Source organism: Scyliorhinus canicula, chromosome 19 (genome assembly GCF_902713615.1).
Source record: "Scyliorhinus canicula chromosome 19, sScyCan1.1, whole genome shotgun sequence".
NCBI classification, from domain to species: domain Eukaryota; kingdom Metazoa; phylum Chordata; class Chondrichthyes; order Carcharhiniformes; family Scyliorhinidae; genus Scyliorhinus; species Scyliorhinus canicula.
Window position 1 is genome coordinate 38152810 of NC_052164.1, and position 24301 is coordinate 38177110.

At 40.4% G+C, this 24301-nt stretch overlaps 1 protein-coding gene across 13 annotated transcripts in view; it reads left to right on the forward strand.

The window, feature by feature from the left end:
* The window catches only part of gpatch8 (G patch domain containing 8), a 212368-nt gene that overhangs the window by 22962 nt on the left and 165105 nt on the right, over positions 1 to 24301 (forward strand). For 3 of the 13 annotated variants that reach the window (XM_038778727.1, XM_038778721.1, XM_038778718.1), the window contains 4 exons: positions 8951 to 9025; positions 9271 to 9292; positions 13837 to 13854; positions 17369 to 17441. In XM_038778727.1, coding sequence (XP_038634655.1) covers positions 17400 to 17441 — 42 coding nt within the window. In that variant the 5' untranslated portion in view covers positions 8951 to 9025; positions 9271 to 9292; positions 13837 to 13854; positions 17369 to 17399. Of the gene's footprint in view, positions 1 to 8950; positions 9026 to 9270; positions 9293 to 13835; positions 13855 to 17368; positions 17442 to 24301 lie in introns of those variants that run through there. The other 10 variants (XM_038778729.1, XM_038778722.1, XM_038778717.1 and 7 more) reach the window with 6 other exon arrangements.

A 24301-nucleotide genomic window follows, 5' to 3' on the forward strand; every position in this document is an offset into this window, starting at 1 on the left:
AATTGAGTGGTGAGTTTAGTGGTATTGGGTCGGGAGCATATGGTCAGTTACCTGGATAAGATGATCTTGGAGAGTAACAAATAGAGTGATAAGTTCAGGGATTGGACAGATGGGTTCGAGGGGAGATTTGGCTTGATTGGGAATGGGGGACTGGGGGGGGGGGGGCAGCAGGTGATATAATAATAATAATCTTTATTGTCATAAGTAGGCTTACATTGCAATGAAGTTACTGTGAAAAGCCCCGAGTCGCCACATTCCGGTGCCTGTTCAAGTACAATGAGGGAGAATTCAGAATGTCCAAATTACCTAACAGTACGTCTTTCGGGACTAGTGGGAGGTTACAGGTGTACACGGAGGACACCCACGCAGACACGTGAAGAATGTGTAGACGCCGCACAGTGACCCAGCCGGGAATCGAACCTGGGACCCTGGCGCTGTGAACCCACAGTGCTAACTACTGTGCTACCTTGCTGCCCGAGCTGAAGAGGTGGTCCTAATTTTAGTGACAAAGACAGAGATCCTTGTAGGTGCTTCAAATGAAGGTGGAGGGAACTGGTGCGAGAGGTTTAAGGGGATGAATGATGTTACCTTGGTAAGGCCAAAACCATTTTCAATTCAGTGACCATTACAAACTCCATATTCTGATTACTGATTTCATCCGTTTTCCTGACCTGGGTTCGAATCCCACTAGGGCAGATGGTGGAATTTGAATTAAATACAAAAAAATCTGGAATTAAAAGTCTAGCAACGACCATGAAACCATTATCGATTGTTGTAAAAACCCATATGATTCACTAATGTCCTTTCGGGAAGGAAATCTGTCCTTGCTGGGTGTGCCTTCATGTGACTCCAGACCCACAGCAATGTGATTGACTCTTAAATGTGCTCAGGGATGGGCAATAAATGCTGGCCCAGCCAGAGATGCCCAGATTCCATGAACGAATAAAACAAAAGTGCCTGGGCTTATCGTGTGTCTGACTGTAGTGGCCATGTTTGTTCAAAAGGATTTTCTTTTGTAAAGGTCTGGGACCCTGGCGCTTTGAAGCCACAGTGCTATCCACTTGTGCTACTGTGCTGCCCTGCGACCGTGCAGGTTGAGTTGAAACCCGTTTAGCGTTTAGAAGAATGAGAGATGATCTTATTGAAACATTTAAGATCCTGGGGGAACTTGACCAGGAAGATTCCAATAGACTAGAACTAGGGGATACAATTTAAGAATAAAATAGGTCTGTTTTTTAAGGCCGAGATGAGAAATGTTTTCCCTCCGAGGTCATTAGTGTCTGGAATTCTCTACCCAGAAAGCAATGGCGGCTGGGTCATTGGATTTATTCATGACAGAAATGGGCAGCGAGTCACAGGCAGGGAGGTGGCAGACAGGAAAGTGGACCTGAGACCACGACAAGATCAGCCACGATCTTATTGAATGAAAGAGCTGACCCGAAGGCCAAATAGCCAATCCTGCCCCTAAGTCCAAAGCTCCTATGTAAGTCACCGAACACAGTGAGAGACTTAGTCAGGAACATGTAGTGTCAAAGTTGAGACATCGGAGGGAGTTCATAAACATCCGTACAAACCATCTACCCCTGCTCCACATGCTACAGAGTCTGTAGATCGCGCATTTATCAACCCGCAGAGTTGAAGCAAATCGTCCTCAATCCATGGTAACTGCCTCAGAAGGAGAAGATGACAATACTACGCTGTATAAACACTGAAGAAAGAAATGGACAGATAAGGAATCAAGAACAGGCTACCTCATATAATTGTTGCCATATGACACTCTGCTGGAACTGTTCCAAAACTAAATGGAATCACTGATCTACGCATTCACTTAGGCAAGCAAGAGCTGCTTATATCAACTTGCCAAAATTTACAAATAGGTCAAATGCTTTATTTATGCCTAAATATGTAACATAATGGTCGGGAATACAAAGAAACTTAATAACAATCATCACTCGGGACTAAAAATATATTCCTATTGATGTGAGGGGGCATGAGGACGTAATGTGCAGCTGTTGCAACCTGTCCCTGCCCTTCAAGAAATATATTCAGCCTTTTGACAATCACCACCAGCCACGCAGTTACACAAAGAGCTCGTTCAAGTCCCACAAACCATTTGATCCCTGTTTTACAAACAACACACATTATCATGCTATGTTATGTTGCTATGTTTCATTTGTTATTTGTAACTGCTAGAGAACGGCAGATTTTATCCTTGTGTTCTCCTGTACGAGCAAGATGTAACTGAACTGTGCATTTCTACGTGCGCACGCTGGCCACGCTCTCACTTCTGGGTATGCCTCAAGAAGTTTCAGATACAACTGCACCAAAACAACTGCAATACAATAACTAACACCCCGCCCCTGGATTCCATCAAAATCAGTGGTGAGCAACCAATATGTCCACAGCCATGACTACAACCTCTGATTCTTGGCACACAAAGAGAAAATAAACATTGACATGCAGATAAAGAATGTCATGAACACACTTTAATAGTCGTTTGATTTTCAACCATAAGTCCTATAATTTCTTGCCCACCTTTGGTCCAAGGCCTGAGGGCTTATTACCAATTACCAGCACCAATGATCTCTCTCCTAGATGATTTGAAGTTTCACTATCTTCCATCTGTTGTTTCCCTTAATGATTCAATCCATTTGCACTTTGTTTTATAGTCAAATCGATTCTCCCAATACCAACCAAATAAATCTTACCAACATTTAGTCTATGGAAGGATGAAAGTATTTACTTCTCTCTTTTATAATATAAAATCAGATCAAATAAAGAGCAGTTAGACAACAAGCAGAAGAGAGGCATAATGCAATGAAAGGAAACAACTGATGTGGGTGGGTACTTATCTACTTCACTATGTGTGTCATAGTGCAGCAATATTGGCAGAGGTCAAATAGCACCAAGCTCGCTGCTCTGTTTGGGGAAACATAACTGGATGAAATTCTACAGATGATGGGCAGAACTAAGCACACACACACACAATCTTCTTTAGAAAATGCAATAAGATTTTTCAGCGTTCCAAGCATGTCACAATGGAATTATAGATTAGTCAGCGGCACAGTGGTACAATGGCTAGCACTGCTGCCTCACAGCGCCAGGGACCCGGGTTCAATTCTGACCTTGGGTGACTGGAGTTTGCGCATTCTCCCAATGTCTACGTGGGTTTCCTCTGGGTGCACCGGTTTCCTCCCATAGTCCAAAGATATGCAGGTTAGGTGGGGAGTCTGCACCAACCATCTGAAAGAGTACCCTACTGAGGTCCTATCCCCGTAACCCCACCTAACCTGCCCGGACGGGATCCCTGGTCGTGCACTCAGAGCCTGCGCATACCAGCTGGCAGAGGTATTCACAGACATCTTTAACCTATCCCTACTCCACCCCGAGGTCCCCACCTGCTTCAAGAAGACCACCATCATACCGGTACCAAAGAAGAACCAGGCAACATGCCTCAATGATTACCGCCCGGTGGCCCTGACGTCAGTTGTAATTAAGTGCTTCGAGAGGCTGATCATGAAGCGCATCACCTCCATACTCCCGGTACACCTTGACCCACTTCAATTCGCATACCGTCGCAACCGGTCCACATCAGACGCCATTTCCCTGGCCCTACACTCATCCCTAGAGCATCTCAAAAACAAGGACTCCTACATCAGACTCCTATTTGTTGACTACAGCTCCGCCTTCAACACCATAATCCCAGCCAAGCTCATATCAAAGCTCCAAAACCTAGGACTTGGCTCTCCACTCTGCAACTGGATCCTTGACTTTCTGACCAACAGACCACAGTCAGTAAGAATGAACACCAACACGTCCTCCACAATAGTCCTCAATACCGGTGCCCCGCAAGGCTGCGTACTTAGCCCCCTGCTCTACTCCCTGTACACACACGACTGCGTGGCAAAACTTGGTTCCAACTCCATCTACAAGTTTGCTGACGATACGACCATAGTGGGCCGGATCTCGAATAACGACAAGTCCGAATACAGGAGGGAGATAGAGAACCTAGTGGAGTGGTGTAACGACAACAATCTCTCCCTCAATGCCAGCAAAACTAAAGAGCTGGTCATCGACTTCAGGAAGCAAAGTACTGTACACACCCCTGTCAGCGTCAACGGGGCCGAGGTGGAGATGGTTAGCAGTTTCAAATTCCTAGGGGTGCACATGACCAAAAATCTGTCCTGGTCCACTCACGTCGATGCTATCACCATGAAAGCACAACAGCGCCTATACTTCCTCAGGAAACTAAGGAAATTCGGCATGTCCACATTAACCCTTACCAACTTTTACAGATGCCCTATAGAAAGCATCCTATCGGGCTGCATCACAACCTGGTATGGCAACTGCTCGGCCCAGGACCGCAAGGAACTTCAGAGAGTCGTGAATACCGCCCAGTCCATCACACGAACCTGCCTCCCATCCATGGACTCCATCTACACCTCCTGCCGCCGGGGGAAAGCAGGCAGCATAATCAAGGATCCCTCCCACCCGGCTTACTCACTTTTCCAACTTCTTCCATCGGGCAGGAGATTCAGAAGTCTGAGAACACACACGACCAGACTCAAAAACAGCTTCTTCCCCACTGTCACTAGACTCCTAAATGACCCTCTTATTGACTGACCTCATTAACACTACACCCTGTATGCTTCAACCGATGCCAATGCTTATGTAGTTACATTGTATATCTTGTGTTGCCCTATTATGTATTCTCATGTATTTTCTTGAATTTTGTTTAATTCCCTTTTCTTCCATGTACTGAATGATCTGTTGAGCTGCTTGCAGAAAAATACTTTTCACTGTTCCTCGGTACACATGTCAATAAACAAATCCAATCCAATCTTTGGTCTATGGGAGGGAACCGGTGCACCCAGAGGAAACCCACAGTCCAAAGACGATCAGGTTAGGTGGATTGGCCATGATAAATTGCCTTTAGTGACCATAAAAGGTTAGGTGGGGTTATTGGGTTATGGGGATAGGGTGGAAGTGAGGGTTAAATGGGTCGGTGCAGACTCGATGGGCCGAATGGCCTCCTTCTGCACTGTTTGTTCTATGTTCTGTTCAAACGTCATAAGGTAAGCCCTTCATCCCAGTAATGAGTTGTGAACCTTCTCTGTACTTTTTCCAACACAAATACATCTTTGTTTAAATAAGTAGACCAAAACTGCACACACTGTTCCAGATTTGGTCTCAACAATGCCTTGTACAGCTGCATTAAAATTTCCCTCCTTTTATACTCCATTCCCTTTGCAATAAACGCCAACACTCCTTTTGCCTTCCTAATCATTTGCTGTACTTGTATACTAATTTTTTGTGTGGCTCATCATCCAGGGCATCCAGATCCTTCCATACCACTGAATTCTGCAATCTCTCTCTATTGAAGTGCTATACTATTCCATTCTTCATGCCAAAATGGTCAAGTTACCATATTCTCTTGTTACACTACATCTGCCAATTTTTTGCCCACTCACAATTGCCTATATCCTTTTGCAGACTCTCTACTTTCTCTTAACTTATTTTCCTACCTATCTTAGTGTGTTGGCAAATTTAGCTACCATACATTTGGTCCCTTCATCCATGTCATTGATGTAGATTGTAAATAGTTGAGCCACCAACACTGATCCCTGTGGCACTCCACGAGTTACAGCTTGCCAATCTGAAAAACACCCACTTTTCTACTTGCTGCTTCTTGATAGCTAATCGACCTTTATCTATGCTAACATGTTACCCCCCTGCACCATGCGCTCTTATCTTGTCTGGTAACCTTTCATATGGCACCTGTCAAATGCCATTTGGAAATCCAAATATACCACATCTACAGGTTATCCTTTATCCACTTTACTTGATACTTCCTCAAAAAACTCTTAGTTGCACATGATTTCCCTTTCACAAAGCCATGTTTACTCTGCCTGATCACATCATGATTTTCAATGTATCCTGCTATAACCCCCTTAGTAATGGATTCTAGCAATTTCCTTATGACAGATGCATAGCTAACTGGCCTGTAGTCTTCTGCTTCTTGTTTCTCTCCTTGAATAAGTTTGGAATAAATCTATTGGCTATTTTCCAATCCACATGGAGCCTTCCATAAGTTCATAAGATATAGGAGCAGAATTAGGCCATTTGGCCCATCGTGTCTGCTCCACCATTCTATCATGGTTGATACAGAATCTAAGGAATTTTGGATGATTAGAAGCAATGCATCTACTTGCTCTGCAACCACTTTTACGACCCTAGGATGCAGACCATCTGGTCCTGGGGACTGGTCAGCCTTTGGATCCATAGAAATCCTAAAGTGCAGAAGGTGACCATTCAGCCTGATCCTCTGAAAGAGCACCCTACCACGCCCATACCCTGCCCCATCCCCATTACCCCACATAACCGACACATCCTTGGGCACTAAGGGGCAATTTAGCATGGTCAATCCACTGACCTGCACATTTTTGGAATGTGGGAGGAAATCAGAGCACCCGGAGGAAACCCATGCAGACACGGAGAGAACGTGCAGATTCCACACAGACAGTAACCCAAGGCTGGAGTTGAACCCGGGTCCTTGGCGCTGTTGAGGCACCATTTCATTGTGCTGCCTTTGGGTCAAATAGTTTTCCAAGCATCTTTTACTTAATTATGGTGAGAGCTGTTGTTAGGGGGCCTATAATCTACTCCCACAAGTGACCGTATATCATTCCTATTTCTTATCCATACTCAAACTGATTCTACATGCTGTTCTTTTGAGCTAAGGTCATCTCTCACTACTGCACTAATGACATCCTTAATTAATAGAGCTACTCCACCACCTTTTCTTAGCTTCCTATCTTTTCAAAATGTCAAATACTCTTCAATATTCAGGCCCCAGTATTGGTCTGTGTGATCGCTATCAGATAATACATATTTATATTTACCTATGCCAACAATTCATCCATTTTGTTGCAAATGCTGCCTGCATTTAAAAACGGCCGTTAACTCTGTCTTTTTTAAACTATTTTTGCAATATCTGGCCTCATCTAAGTTTGTACTCTCTGTTCCTTCCTGCCACACTATGGTAATGCTTGTCTAAATCACTACCCTGCTCTAGTACCTTGTTATACTTTGATTTGCTACATCTCCTCTCACGTGATCTCATAACTCCACTATTTAGTTTAAAGCATCCTGTACCGCCCCAGTTAAATGGCTTATATGAGTACCGGTTCCAGAACTGTTCAGGTGAAGACCATCCCAACGGTACAGCTCCCATTTTCCCCACTATCTGTGCCAGTGCCCCATTAATCAAAACCTATTTCGCCCACACAGTCTTTCAGCTACCCATTCATTTCTCTAACCTTATTTACCATATGCCGATTTGTTCTAAACTCAGATAATAATCCAGGGGTTATTACATTTGAGGTTCTGCTTTTCAATTTTGCCCTCGCAGGTCAAAATCCCTAAACAGAGCCTCTTTCTTAGTCCTATCTGTTGTTGATACCAACCTGACAGCTGGATCCTCTCTCACTGTGGATTTCTTTCCAACCCTTGGCAGAGATATCTGGAACCCTATACCACGGCATAGGTGCACAGTGGTTAGCACTGCTGTCTCACAGCTCCAGGGCCCCAGATTCAATTCCAGCCTCAGGTGACTGTGTGGAGTTTGCACTTTCTCCCCATGTCTGCGTGGGTTCCTCCGGGTGCTCCGGTTTCCTCCTGCAATCCAAAGATGTGCAGGCTAGGTGGATTGACCATGATAAATTTTCCCTCCGTGTCTAAAAGATTAGGTGGGGTTTATGGTTTACGGAAATAGGTGGAGGCATAGGCTTCAGTGGGGTGCTCATTCCAAGGGCCAAATTTGATCCTAATATCCTCTTAACATAACCTACACATCCCGGGACACCATGGGGCAATTTAGTATGGTCGATCCACTTAACCTGCACATCTTTGGACTGTGGGAGGAAACCAGAGCACCCGGACGAAACCCACGCAGATACAGGGAGAATGTGCAGACTCTGCACAGACAGTGACCCGAGCTGGAAATTGAACCCGGGCCCCTAGTGCTGGAAGCAACTGTGCTAACCACTGTGCTTAAAGAATGGACAAGGAATAGCTGAGAGTCTGATTGATGGACGATGGGGGAAAAGGGACTGTCAGCACTTAGTCCCTTATTCAGACAGATCATGGCTGATCAGTATTTTAATGGCATCTCATCAACATAATACTCATTTCTTTACTTAGAAATGAAATCTCTCAGTCTCAGTTTGCAAATGTTCAATTTTCCTAGCGAGTTACAGATGGATTCTGATATTTACTCACATGCTGGTTGAATGAACCCACAACAGATACCTGCACTGCACATCCAGTTGAGCAGGCCGTGAATGGAACCCGGGTCCCTGGCGCTGTGAAGCAACAGTTCTAACCACTGTGCTACCGTGCAGACCTAGGTAGGAGTGAGGCCATGCAGGGATTTGAAAATCAGGGTGAGAATTTTAAACTCTTACATGCTGCTGGACCAAGAACCAACTTGGGTCCCTGTAGTGAGCAACGGGATGGTGGATGTGCAGGACATGGTGTGAGTTTATTATCCCATAGTTAAGTTGTGCAAATATGTTCCTCCATTCCGAGATTCACCATGTTTTTGGAGGCATTGGTGATAAATGGTGAAACTGTCTTATTCCTACAAATATATCCACATGAATCAAATGATGAATTTCCGTCACTTACTATTTCAGTCGGAGCTTTAAACACCACTGTTGAACATCCTGTTACATTTTTATAATGCAAGTTCAACTCTCCAAATAAATAAATTGAAAATCCGATACTGAATAGGATATTATCCAATGCCTCTGATATTTTGATTTTCTTTAAATTTACAATAATTTAGCTGTTTGGTGGCATTGTTGAATTCAAACGTTCACAATGAGACCAAATTAATAGTTTGTTTTTCAGAGGATGTCTTTACTATTCTTCATTGATTTCCTTTTAGGGGAATCACTTTGATCAATATGAAGAAGGACATCTGGAGATTGAACAGGCATCCTTGGACAAGCCCATAGAATCGGTAAGGATTTGAATTTCGATTGAGAGCTGATTTTGTGTAAAGTTGAATGATTAGGCACCCCTAACGAGGAAAAAAAGCTAGTGCAGTTTTAGAATAACTGGACCAGAAATTTTCGAGCAGTGAAAATGACATAGTTGATCCAAACTACTTTCTAGTGCTTAGTGTACGCCTTTATTTTAATTTTAAGTTTTTCAGGTTTTTGTAATATAACGTTTATTAATGCTGTGCTGCTACTATATATACAGGACATGAAAAATGCATCTTAAGGTAAATCAACATTTTGTTTGTACTTCATGGATAAGTAGTACACGTGCTTCATTGCTGCTTTCAGTAAAATGCTTCATAAATAATCCCACTTTATAGAAGTCTCCTTTGTAATATGTTAAACGTTAAAGTAGTTCTAATTCAGTTAGCCTTTACTTGAGTTAATCCAGTGCTTTAGTTTTTCAGCATTTGATTTTGTGTGTGGTAATTGTCATTGCACTCACAAAGTAAAAGATGGAACTTCATGTGCAATGTGGGATGAGTGGAATGGATGGATGTGTACAAAGACTGGAAGTATGTCCTGATCCTCTTCAGCTACTGGATGTTTTGCACACATTTTACTAGTTATACTAATGATCTATTTGTGCTGTGGTGCATAAAGATGATTTAACTATAGTTCAACTAATGCCCATTATTAGCACTGCTTAAAATTGATCTTCCTCCAAGAATTAAGAATTGAGGGAACCGCCCCATTTCCTAGTGGAGGCAAATGGGAGATCAGCTAAGGATTTGAACATAAAACGGCTGGGGCCTTGAAAGTGCTCACTGTCTTGAACCATCATTTTACTGCATTTCCTTAAATGGATGTGATTTCATATAAGGGCCAGAACTTTGTAGGTGAGGATACATATATTTTTGTGGTTATTATAAGACCAATTTAAGAGAAACTGCAACAGATCAGTTACATCATTGAATTTAAAATGACTAATTTTATTTAACTCTCCATCACTAACTAAAGTGAAAACAACATATGATTGATCACTTCAGGCCACGGCACAATTGCAAGTAAACAGAGCTTCCATCCCAAAAAATCTGCCAGAAATCAGTTAATAATTTGACTTATTTCCTACTTGTAAAACATAACTATTTATTATTCTGTACCAGACTATAAAGAAACTTTTGAGCTATGTGTATCTTCGGCTGATTTTGAATGTACATAAAAAAAACGTTAAATTAAAAGCAATAATTTGGACAGCAAGGAATCCATCCTGTTGTTTGGTTGCCAGTGGTTACCTAAATTATAATTTGCTTTGTCGATGAGGTGCACCGGCAGCTATGTTCAACCTACATGAATTTGGTTGAGTAATGATTATTTATAATATTTTTGCCAACACCAAGTTATGTTTTATTTGTCCAGAATCAGTTGAACCAGAATTATTAGTAGTGGAAGAAAATGTTGGGGGTGGATGGTGTTCATAAAATATGGAATAGATTGAACTTGTTTGCTATGTGTAAAATGTGTGCAAATTTCCACCCAGTGTACTTAATGGAGGGTGGAGGAATGTGGGGGGGGGGGGGGGGTGTGGTGTGCGGTGGAGAGGGAGGATCAGTAGATATTCCTGTTCTCCTGGAAGATGTGCCTGTGTTTCCATGTAACAAATAATGCACACTACTTGGGGTGTCCACCATTTCTCTTCTGCAGCAGTTGGGCCATAATTGCTAGGCAGCCATGAACTGGTTTGTATTGCACGCTCTGCTATTTTTTTTTAGGGTTTCCTGGTTCCTTATCCTGTCCTTCCAATACAGCGAAATACTTACTGTGAGACTTTGCTGGCATGATGCTTGTCTATGGAATGGCATTAGCTGATGACGCATGTTGATAATACTGCAGGATAAGTTTTCAATTGAATGACATAATATTAATACCACCATACCTAACTAATTTTGAGCTTTTTTTAACCTTTAAAAGATGTTACCACCCACTTTTTTTGCTTGCTTTCCTTTATATTCACTCGGGCATTTAATATTTATTTTGTGCCACTTTTGAGTCATTCATTTGTACTTGACCAAAGCGTTACCTCACCAAAGCTATTAATTTTACTTGATCAATAAAACATCAAAAATAGACCATCTTCATTTACAAAATTTGCAGTTCAGCAAATGAGTTGACATACTTCAATGTTTGTTGTAGTAGATCACTAGAAGTCCAGAAAACAGTGATGTAAATTATATGTCCCATTTTTGTCACCTTTGTAAACAGAGATTCATGTTGTTCATATTGTTGAGAATTATCATCTTTCTCTTTCCAAAAAACTTTATAACTTAAACTTGATTTTATCCAATAATTTATCATTTGATTGACTGCTGTTATATTCCTGAAACACAAGAAAATGGGAGTTCAGTGCAGGCAGATGACTTCGTGTACTAGTTAATTATAATTTTACTAAAATCTGACTCAATACCAATAATATTTCCATTTAACTACCATCAAAACTTATTTTTTAAATATAAATTATAATCTACATTTTTCAGCAAATAACTTTTTAATTTCTCTTCCGTTCCTCAATTTGCTTCCATTTATTTCTATTCCTTAGCTGAGGTAGGAGGCATGCATTGCTCCCTGGCACCACTAACTCGATTTGCAGTATTTAAGACTGCAAAAGTGACACAGGGCAATGTGTTCACACTTTATTCCATTTCCCTCCAAAGATGTATTGTCTTCCTTGTCCAGTGAAAATTATGGAGATCAAGTCACTGTCCTAGTACTCAATTGCATAGTGGTAAAATGGCAACATTCTGAATTAATGTACTATTGGTTAGCATTGAACATAGAACATACAGTGCAGAAGGAGGCCATTTGGCCCATCGAGTCTGCACCGACCCACTGAAGCCCTCACTTCCACCCTATCCCCGTAACTCAATAAACCCTCCTAACCTTTTTGGACACTAAGGGCAATTTAGCATGGCCAATCCACCTAACGTGCACATCTTTGGACTGTGGGAGGAAACCGGAGCACCCGGAGGAAACCCATGCAGCCACAGGGAGAACGTGCTGACTCTGCATTAGCTAATGTATCCATCAAGCAGCTAATTAATGGCTCCTCTTTTTAAAAAATAATTCTCCTGAAAGCTAGGGTCCGATATTTTTGATTGCACTGCATTGTAACAGAAATTAGGTAGGCTTTTTGCAGACATGAATAGTTAAATTTAAAAGCCCTACAATACAACTATCTTTCTGGAGTGGTGGAGAACAAATTTGTATTTGTGTGTAGGTAGGAAAGCCGTGCCATTAAAAACTTCAATGCGAAAAAGCCAAGACAATTTTTTTTTGACAGTTAACAAATGACTTTGATGCATTTTAAGTACCCACATTGTCCTGCAGCATTGTCTCTTGAGATGTGCTAAATGCTATGCTACAGTGTTCAGTCAGTGCGAACAGCAAACTTGGCTACATAGTAGAGTCCACAGATTTTGAGGTATGCAGAGAATTTGTTTATTTGATATTACTCAACTGCTGATGCACATAAGGATAACTGTTCTGTACATTGAGATTAGTACAGCCTATTTCTAATGCATGTGATCAGTAATGGAAAGGAAAAAAAATCGACTTATGTGAAATGTCACTTCTTTGAGGAGCCTATTTCCCAGCATCAGGAGCAATTACATTTGCATATTCGAAACAGGACATTTTCAGGATGATACATTTTCAGGATGATACCTTCCTTTCTTACCAACAGCACTAATTACACAGAAGCATACATAGAAAATAGAAGCAGGAAGAGGCCATTCGGTCCTTCGAGCCTGCTCTGCCATTTATTAAATTGTTTATTATTAATTAAGTTGTTAGGATACGGTGCAACTAAAAGATGAAGAAATCTATTTTAAGAAACCTATTGCACTTTAAAATCTGCAAAAGTATTCCTTCTGGAATCTAATGACTGATTTTGTGACATGCAGCAAATCTAAGTTCTGAATTCCATTTTAACAATAACTACCATTTAAGGTGTTCACCCTCATTTTTCAAGTCCGATCCGTCCTGGACATTCTGAATATGCTAAGTTAAAAATGTATTTTTAAAAAGAAAGACAATCTTGTTCTAGTTTCATTGATAGTCCTGTTGATACCTTTCCAGTTTTAAAAGATTACAAAATATGGTTGTGTTATCCAATAATAGGCTAAGCAGTATAATGCTCTAAGGGCTATTCAACTTAGTTTGAGTGTGGTGGTTGCTTTTTATTTATTAGTTTAGTTTGATACGGTAGTAGTGTTGTTTACAAGAGTCAGATTATGCTTTGTCATTTTGTACATATACAAGATCTGTGGACTCCTAAAAGGACAAAGGTTATGTCAATATGGCTTCTGATTTGACATTTAACAGTAGCCGCATGTTCCCTGCACTATAAATATTTCATGTCTCGTAGCTGTATGGTGTAGCATTACCATTTGGCCCTTCTAGCCATCATCGTGTGTCATCTGTAGTTAAATATAAAGTTTGTTTTAGGAACCGTTCTACAGTGCTCTTGCATGTAATGGCAAAGTAGTGCTCACCTTTCTGTCACACTTTCCTGATATATCTCCTCACACACATCTATATATATATTTTTTTATTTACATATAAAAAATATATATTTTGTTTCAGTTTTTTCCCTCAGTGTCATCATGGCACACTGCACTGACTTACAGCTATCTGATCTTGAATCGTGGATTTACATTGTGCTTTCACTATTACCTAATGTAGACATGCGAGCAGTGAATTGAACAGAAGCAGACCATTAGTATTTGGACAGTTTCTTACTTTGTGTTACATTTAACTGTTCTTTTGACAGCCCAGTTTTTAAAGCCAGGTTCGTATGGAAATGCTTTCACTCCACTTGCACTGCTTTGAAATAGCCTATTGCTTCATTTGTCTGTTTATTTTTTTTATTGCATTTATTAATATGCAGTCAGGGCAATGTCTCACTTCCTTCTTCCCTGAAAACTTTATAATGTGGTTTTAATATTTAATTGGATCAAAGTTGAGTTGAACTTGTATTAAAATCGATTGAAAGAGAAAACAACATTCTCCACCAAAAATGTGGGGGTGAAGGAGAATAGAGCCTGTTTTATGACTCATGTAAGATTGTAAGCATTAAAGACTTTTACACCTAAACCTAACTGGAAAATTTGCCAGCTCAGCAGATTTCAGTTTTCCCCTCTTTAACTGACGTAAATAACCTTTTCCTTGAATTTGGCCTTTTATTAACTGAAGTGATTACTACATTGCCAGTGTTGAGATGCAATTATTTTTAAACTTAAATTTTGTTTTGCAGATCACTTTTTTCAGCATTAAGTTTAGTTTTAAATTTACGATATTGGTTTAAATGCAAAAAAACTGCATACCCTGAAGCTTGAAGTGCAACAGTAATGCACCAGGAGAAAGGCTTAGAGTAGGAACCTGTACTTAAATTTGGAATGATGTAGATTTTTGAACTTATCAAGCTACATTTGGGTTGCTCCTCTATTAAATAACTTACAGAAACATTATCAATTTGTCTTCCTACCCAAGTACAATAAAACACTTTTTATATCTAATGACAAGTGATTAAGATCTCTAGGTATATTTTCTAATTTGATGAGGTACTTAATTTGAACAGTTTTTAAAAAAATTATAATTTAATAGCAGCATATAAAATTTTGAGTTAGTACTGATTTGCTTTTATTGAGATAAAGACTTTTCAGGACAGGTGATTTACTTTGTCCCACTGAGGGGGGGGGGGGGGAATAGGTTTCATAGCAATCTCATTAATCTGAAGTCCCATTTTACTGTAGCATTATTATTGCTAGTAAATCACCACTTTTTGCAATTCTCCCAACAAGTACATATGGAAATGACTGCCACTTGTATTGATGTAATTCCCTAATTTAAATGAAATGTATAATTTTGTAGATGACACCCGGATGAAAGATCAAGTCTATTTTTTTTAAAATTATCTTTTGACAAATAGAATTTGTAGTAGGATTTTTTTGTTTGGGAAATAACCAACATTTTAACACTTGGTTTCTTTTTTGACCTTTGTACTAAATATGCTTGACTTATGTTTGGCAATCAAAACTCTGTAGCATGGTTTTATACAGCACTAGAAATCAGTTACTACTATGTGTTCCACATCTTTGGTAATTACAGAATAAAGATTTTTTTTGACAGTCTGTGCCCTGACGCTGCAATAAAGTAAATAACAAACAATGGATCTTCTTTGATAAATATGTTTGCAAGTAGATACATAGCACAGCAATATTTATGGAGTGCTGCGATGTGCTGGCACTAGATTCTTATGACCTTTCAGAAATATTTTACCCGTCATTAGTTGTTTAACACTCAGCAGGGTACCTGTATCTGTACAGCTGCAGTGAACTTACAACTTGGGTGCTTCACCTTTCAGACCTGAAAAGGGTGAACAAAATGAAGTGCTTAGGATAAATTGCTGCTTTACCCACTGCTTTAATCTGTGTGGAATTTGTCCCAAATTGCTGCCAGGTCCAGGCACATGCCTTTGTGACGCACAAAGGTTTTCTTACATTTTCCACTTGCGCACCAATGTAGAAACACATGTTACGATGGTGGAACTACACAATATCAGCAGTAACAATTAAAAATATTCAATCAAAGCTACAAAAACAGTTTTAATAGGAAACAAACTTTAAACACTGCTCAACATGTCATTCTTCTCTTTTCCCCATCCCTAATATTTTTCTTAATTCACCGTTACTTTCTTTTTTGCTTCATCTTTTTATAACTTCATGTTCTTCGTTAAAAGAAAAAAGTAACTTTCAAAACATTCTACCTCACACCTTTATTCTCTTGATAAAGCCTGATTCTGCCTTCACCAGAAATTCGCACGTAGTCATTTCTTTTCCGTGGGAGTCATCGATTGGGAGGAATGCCAAGGATGAAAATGTTTCCCTCGCACAACTTCTTCCCTCATGTTAGGAACACTTAATCATTGCTATTGCAGCCCCACCTAAAATTGGCTAAAACAGCACATACAGGGAATTCTTGGAGCGAATGATTTGATACCACAGTGGTGGGCCATATACCTGTTGATATAATGTGAGGAAGTTTAGTTCCAGCAAACAACATTTAACACACCATTTGGGGTGGAGGGGGTGGGGGCCGGTGTGAAGGACTGGGGGTCAGGTTATGTTTGACTACAATATAGCAACTCTCAGGATTTCATTATTGTTAAATAATGGACTTTCACATTCTTGTGGAAACTATAAAGCAAAATTAATTAATTGATTAGCAGCAGGACAAATCTTCATTAAATTTTGAGCCTTCCAAAAATCTTTGAAGGGTGCTTACTTTTGAGCTCTTTAATATTCATTGGCCAAAGATCGCTTTTGAATTTGCTGAATGTTTTGGCCAAGGTTAATGATGAGAATGAATGTTGAATCATAGCATACTAAAATACTGACTCCAGGGAGATAATTTGAATCTGCAAAGCATTGCATTGCGCTTTTAAGGTTAAAATTAAATTTAGATTGCCAGATAATATAAGATGTGTTTAAAACCCAATGATGCTATTGTAAAATTGGAGTTTTAAGTCCTTGAAATTCATCACTCTATGTTTGTAGCTAGTTAACCACTCAGTGGTAAGGAAGATGAGACATTACGCTAGCTGCTTTTCTCCTCTCTCCCCCCCCCCCCCCTCCCCCCACCCCCCTACATGCACTAATAGTTCTTGCTAATAAACCTGTTGCTAGGCCTGTTCCATTCTAATTTTCAGCATTTTTGTTACCTTACACATGAAGTGCATCACAATCTGTGCTTGTGCTCATTTTGTAAATTTACTAACTTCACTGTTTCATTTTTAGTTAATAATGGCTGCATGCTGGTTATAAACCCAATCAAGTCTAGCCTGGATTTGCTATATTCGTATTTGGTTTCTAGTGGTGGGGCAGATTTTGCACTTAACGTTAATCTGTAGACAAAAAGCCTGACACGCAACATAACCAAATTAAAAGAAAAAACTTTAGTTGTCTGTTGCAAATTGGTGCTGTCAAGGTGACGGATATGGTTTTAAAAAGAGCTTGGTTTTATCAGTTTTACTGATTTCAGTTCTTTGTTTTACATTCTTTCCCTCCCCTTGCTTTTATTATTTAAGTGTTATGCACTGAAGATGCACAGCACACGATCAGAAAATAATCCCAAATTGTGTGAGCAGTTTATGACATTGTGTTTCCTTAGGATGTCCATCTACCCCATTCCCATTAGCAACTTCTTGCATGTTTATCCGTTGTACAGAAAATAATGAAATATTGACTGGAAGGGAGTTTGTATTATTGGAGTATTTTTGGTCTATTCTCTGTTCTGTCTATCAGGACAACATTGGACACCGTTTGCTTCAGAAGCATGGGTGGAAGCTTGGCCAAGGACTGGGAAAGTCTCTCCAGGGTAAGTTCAAAAACAATCATACAATCTTAATCCTTTTTAACCTTATGAAAAATGTTTTTAAGAATGTCCAAGTACAATAAAAATGTGCACACTTGTTATAATTTGTTTCCTTCCACAGTTTAATCTGGAAATCTGAATATTTGTATCATATTGGCTGTAAGCAGAAACCTTTTAATTTTAGCTGATTTCTTGTGTTTCTATTCTCTCCTCTTTTCTGTGCTCTGGGTGGTGGTGTAATGAATCTGGGTCTGAAGTTACAGTTAAGAAAATTTGAGACCCCGGAGGCTTATTTTTTTTTTCTGTTAGATTAAACATTCATCTTCGCATATTCCAGTACAGCATTCTTTAATGACTGATTTTTTAAAAAAACCCTCATGTCTGGCCTTTTCCCCCAGCTATCACATGCACTTCACAAAATGATCTTTTTAGCTTGAATAATTGGGATTATGATTAAAACAAAAATGAACTTGAAAGGTATTTGGTATATGGTAGCTATCCTTTTCCCATTTGATTTGGCCTAATTTCAGCTTGTGCTATTCAGTTTCTCAGAGAGAAATTCCTGGAGTTGGTATGCATGGGTTTATTAAGTCCGTGCAGTTGGTTATCCTTCCTCATAGCATTATGTGTATTCAAATGTATTGGAAAACAGCCGATGACTGAATTATTTCTTCTAAATGGTTATTATTTCTCATCACTTGATGTACTACACTTCACTGAGGTATTAGAATCCACTGCTGCGCTATAACGTTTAGTGGAGGCGTGAATGCAAGTCATTTGTAGTCATGGCCCAAAAGATATGCATGTGAGTTTGCAATGGGAATCTTCCAGAACACACTTCTGCTTCTCCAGCTCTTGTTCTATAACTAGTAGCTGGCTGATGTTAGATTCAAGGAACTTCTTGACAAGTAGGTGTTCATTGGTCATGTCTGCTACAAAATCTGCTGGCCTCCATCCTGTTCACACAGAAGAATTCAGGATAAACATAATTTTAGTGAATTTGTATGCTCTTCAAGGTAAGAGATGGCAGCACTTGGAAAGGGAACACTTTTCCATTTCTGGCATCTCCTGTTGTCAGGCAACAATCTCGGATGAAGTGTGTAATGTAGTTATAGTGAAACCTCAAAATTTGTTAAATCTGGCCTCGGAGGATGATTTGGTACCTAAATAATGAGAGATTCTATCTGAACCATACAGTTGCCCTTGAAATCTTTCTGAAATATAGTGATTAAAATTAACATTAAGCCGTGAACCAGTAATAGAGAGCAGTTTTGAAACTGAGATAATTATTTCAAAATAACTTAATTTTGTACTCATGCAAGTGACAGGTACTCAATAAGCAAAACACTGAGTGCTGAAATCTGAAACCACAACAGAGGATGCTGAAAAAACTCAGGTCTGGCAGCACTCGTAGGGTGAGGAAACCGAGTTAATGTTTCAAGTCTGTTTGGCTCTTCATCAGAACTAAAGAGAGGGAAAAATGTGTTGGATATTAAAGTGTAGCTGGGAGAGATCTCAAAAAGATGTAGCAACCTTAAGAGCAAAAGACAGATGGTCTGATGTTGGAGTAGTTGGAGAAAGAGAAGGCATTGAGACAATAAATGTATGGAATATTGAAAGATATTTGATGTTGGGAATTAAATTAGTTTCATGTATAAACTTAAAGGCCAGCAGAAAGCAGACCAATGAACTAAAATGCCTTCAAGCCTATCTTAAACACTGTATTCTGATGTGCCACCCAGATCCCCAGGAACTTATTCTTTACTCTGATCCCCTTCTCAAAATACTCTTCTGTTGACTTGCCACCGTTAACGAAGAATGGTGGCAAGCTGCCCAATCAGGATGCCTTGAAAATTTACTTGGCAGCAATGCATGACTTTCTAACTTTTAGCGGAATCAATGCTTCACATCTACTTTGGATTATTCTGTCAATGGCTGTAATTATGGCTCCTGGACCTGAATCTGTCAGCTAAGACAAAAGCTGTTGAACATTCCTTTGGAGAAGGACCCTCATGACATAATTCTTGATGATAGCAATAATACCTGAAAAGTATGCAATTTTTTTCCATTTGCAAATCATTTTGCAAACTGGGCTTGCATAAAGTTTCTCACCCGAAGTGAGAACAGTGGTTCATCCCAGATTTAAGGAAGAACTTTCATTTTATGTATCATTCGCAACCTAAAGCACTCTGTAGCCAATGATTGTTTTCAAGGTATAGCCAACATTATAATCTGGGCAAATGTAGGACCAGTTTGTGGACACAAACGAAAGATATATTATAAATAAGAAATGGGAGCCATTCAGTTTTTTGAACCTGCTCTGCCATTTAATACAATATTGGTTCATGATCTGCCTCAACTCCACTTTTCCCCCGTATCCATTACTTCCCTTAGTGTCCACAAATCTATTGTTCTCTTTCTTGAATATACTGAATGACTGAGCACCCACAGCCCTATGGGGTAAAGAAGTCTAAAGATCCACAACCTTTTGAGTGAAGAAATATTTCCATGTATTGATCCTAAATGACCAACCACTTATTCTGGAACTCTAGTTTTAGATTTCCCATCCAGGAGAAACATTATGCGGAAACATTATTAAATAATTTGCGTTAGTAATATTGATCCACTTTTTTTTTAATTAAAAAAAAATAAATTTAGAGTACCCAATTCATTTTTTTCCAATTAAGGGGCAATTTAGCGTGGCCAATCCACCTACCTTGCGCATCTTTGGGTTGTGGGGGCGAAACCCACGCAAACACGGGGAGAATGTGCAAACTCCACACGGACAGTGACCCAGAGCCGGGATCGAACCTGGGACCTCGGCGCCGTGAGGCAGCAGGGCTAACCCTCTGCGCCACCGTGCTGCCCTATATTGATCCACTTTTAATTGTCCATCTGAGAGGGAAGGTGTGACTTTGGTATAATATTTCTTCCACGTCTGACACCGCAGCAATTCTCTCAGCACTGTGTGCCAATCTAGATCATGTACTCCGGTCTCAGGAGTGGGCTGGAATCCATGCTCGAGAGGCCAGAGTTCTGGCACAAATTCATTTGAAGGCATAAACATATTTGCGCAGGATAAAACTCTTTGCTCCATAGCAGATTTGTGCAAGAACATGGTTCCCTTTAATCTGAATTAGCTGTATAGAATAAATTGGGGGCTTTCATGAAATGTTGCCTTTTATCTATCAGATAAGTATTGTTATTCATTGGCACTTTTGGATCCATTTATTTTTGGTGCAAGTATTCAATGCATTTGATTAGTTTTTTAAAAATGTGACTGCGTGACTTGTGAAAATTGGTGGGGTGTTGTGGAATAATTGTATAAGGTAGCTAATAAAGATGAAATATTTTTAAATAAAGTTGTAAGGGGTAGGGTGGTGTAGTGAGTGTGCTAGCACTTCAACGCTCAGTACTGCGTTTGAATGCAGACCATATGGAATGTTGAAAATCTCTATTTGCTGCTTGCGTCAAGGGTCATGTATGAGCAGGCAGCAATTTCGTACTAGTTTCTCTTGTGGCAGCAGTCCCAAAATGCACAGCATATTATGAATTGGCATTAGTTTGGCAGCCTGTCACCCACCATAATGGCTAAAGTGGGAAATCGAAATATGCACACTGTTCTCCAGGGTGTTTTTTCTGCGATGAGGAAAGCCATTTCTCATAGAGAGCAACAAGAAAGGGATTTATTGTTTCCATATTGCCAAAGTGAAAGTGCTGGATGCAGTCTTTCCAATTTATTCTCCGTCTCCGTGTACCCTACAGGATTGCAAACATTTGAATGTGATGCCAAAGACCACATTACATAATTTTCTGTAGCATTCTGTCACCTTTACTTACTGCAATTCCTAAAAGTTGCCAATATTTCTTCTGCCTATGCTCGTTTTGAAATCGCAGTTTGTAACTGTCATAGATCATAAATCATACAGTGCAGAAGGAGGCCATTCGGCCCATCACGTCTGCACCGACCCACTTAAGGCCTCACTTCCACTCTATTCCCATAACCCAATAATCCCTCCTATCCTTTTATGGTCACTAAGGGCGATTATCATGGCCAATCCACCTAACCTGCACGTCTTTGGACAGTGGGAGGAAACCGGAGCACCCAGAGGAAACCCACGCAGACACGGGGAGAACTTGCAGACTCCGCACAGACAGTGACCCAGTGGGGAATCGAACCTGGGACCCAGGCGCTGTGAAGCCACAGTGCTATCCACTTGTGCTACCATGTTGCCCAATATGCCCGTGCTCTCATATGTGAATATGTGCTGCCAGAGCACATTCAAACTTTTCTTGGATACTGCAACTTTTATCTTGCATGCTCACATTTTCCAACATGCATTATACATGTAAATGCATGGATTAAAACTGTTGCCGCTTTTACAGTTATGTTGGCCTGTTGTCCAATTTAACCTTGTTTTCTTTAGAGTAGCATGTTCCTTCCACATAGAACTTTTCAAATTGGCAAAATAATAAACTGATGCTCTTGTACAATGTTTCCTGTTCTGTTCTCTCCTGTAGACAATGGCAAATTATGTCTAGTTGTAGTTTTGTAGGTTCTGATGACCTTCAGATAATTTGTTCAAATAGTTTAGTCAGGCTCTGCCTATCTGCTGAATGATTGCACAGGAAATCCAATCTGAATCTAATTTGGTCCTGATGTCCACACACAGGTATATTCCAGTATGGGTTACTGCATAGGATTGGGGTTTGTGAACTTGGACTGATGGAAGCAGTGAGATCAGTTGTATTGCCAATTGATGCCTTGCCCCAAATGGTTTAACTTAGTAAAGACGGTGGTCAAAATTGGGATATATCCACTGAGCTATTTTGAAAATTCTGACTCTTCAACAGCTTGAGAAATAGGTGTAATCTTGAAAATGAAAGTTCTGGGCAGCACGGTGGCGCAGTGGTTAACACTGCTGCCTCATGACGCTGAGGACGCGGGTTCGATCCCGGCCCCGGGTCACTACGCATGTGGAGTTTGTGCGTTCTCCCCAAGTCTGCGTCGGTCTCACCCCCACAACCCAAAGATGTGCAGTGTATGTGGATTGGCCATGCAAAATTGCCCCTTAATTGGGAAAAAAAGGATTCAACCTGGTTCCCTGGCGCTATTTGTGTTCCCTTCAGAAGACATTCCTTTCTTCATAACACTACGACAATAATAGCAGTGGCATTTCCACTGCTGGTATTAGAAACCTTTGTTCTTTCCATTTGATGAGAAATTAGTTGTTGTCTTCCAGTCCGTTTTCTTGTTTAATAAACATAGTGAATTCCAGAAATGCTAGAGTTTGGAGAGGAAGGTTCTGAATTAGCTATTACTTCATGATGACGAGCAGTAGGCTAGGAAGAAACATTATATGAAGGTTTAAGAAAGACTTGCATTTATATAGCATCTTTCATGACCTAATGAAATCCAAAAATATTTTGCAGCCAATTAAGTACTTTTGAAATGTAGTCACTGGTGACAGGTAGAGCATATAAATAGGCCAGCCTAACTTCTACAGTAGGACTGAACTGTTTACCCATTAATCCTGAAGTGGAAGAATACAAAACAGATGGTGACCTCCTTTGTGGTTATTAGAGCATATTTTTGGCATGGATGTTCAGGGCTGAAAGCCATAATGACCGTGTTGGGCTGAATTTTTGTTTTGTGACCGATACCCATTGTCGGGTGAATTTCTGGGTTCTGACCACGTGAAGAGCCGACCAGTGGCTAAGTTCTCGGCTCAGCAAGTAACTAAGGAGAGCCGGTGGTCACCCGAGACTGGATAGCCATCGGCCATCAGAGTTAGAATCATAAAATCCCTACAGTGCAGAAGGAGGCCATTTGATCCATTGAGTCTGCACCGACCCTCTGAAAGAGCTCCCTACCTAGGCCCACCCAACCTATCCTAGTAACCCCACCTAACCTTTTGGACATTAAGAGACAATTTAGAATGGCCAATCCACCTAACCTGTACATCTTTGGATTGTGGGAGGAAACTGGAGCAAACCCACGCAGACATGGGGAGAATATACAAACTGAACCCACACCCAAGGCAATTGAACCCTGTTCCCTGGTGCTGTGAGGCAGCAGTGCTAACCGCTATGCCACCATGTCGCCCCAACTGTGGCAAGTAGATAGAGGAGAGAGAGAGAGAGAGCCCACACTTCGATGGAAGCTAGCTGTGAAAATAATTTGAAATTATTTTTTTTATTAAGAACGGCCGTAGATGACGGGCTGCAATCTTCGAGGTGCAACTCCTCTGCTGTAGTCCAATGGCCATGTTAGGTCCGGGGTTGGTGTTGGGTTCTCTAAATGGATAGAGTCAAAATTATCGTCAACACTTGGAGACTGGCCGTAATGCGCTGGTTTAACTGTCTTAAGAATCTACTCATTGCTTAGAGACAGGTGGTCACCATTCCCCAGATCCGGCTGAAAGAGGGTAATGCCCAGAGGAAGGACCTTGGCCGGAGATCAGTCCTACCTTTGTGGCCATTTCAAAAATTGCCTCATCATGACTCACAATATTGCACATTTATCGTCTACTCGTTCAAACTGCCTCTTCTGACCCTTGGGGAAATACTTAAGATCTGTGGTGAAGCCATTTATATTTATTGTCGTCTCAACTTATGCTGCAGAACACTTTCTCCAAAGACTGTCTTTTCAGATACAGTTGCTTTCATTTTTGCTGATGTATAAACATTACAGATAGAAAATAGACAAGTCTGAATGTAATGTGACCCTGTGCATGAGAAATCCTTGTTCTTCATGCTTTGAATACTCTAATATAATGTCTGATTTAGGCAGTTTTAGACATCATTTGAGATTGTGGAAGATCCTTTTTTTGTGTTATTCTTTTCTTTGTGCGGGGTGTGAC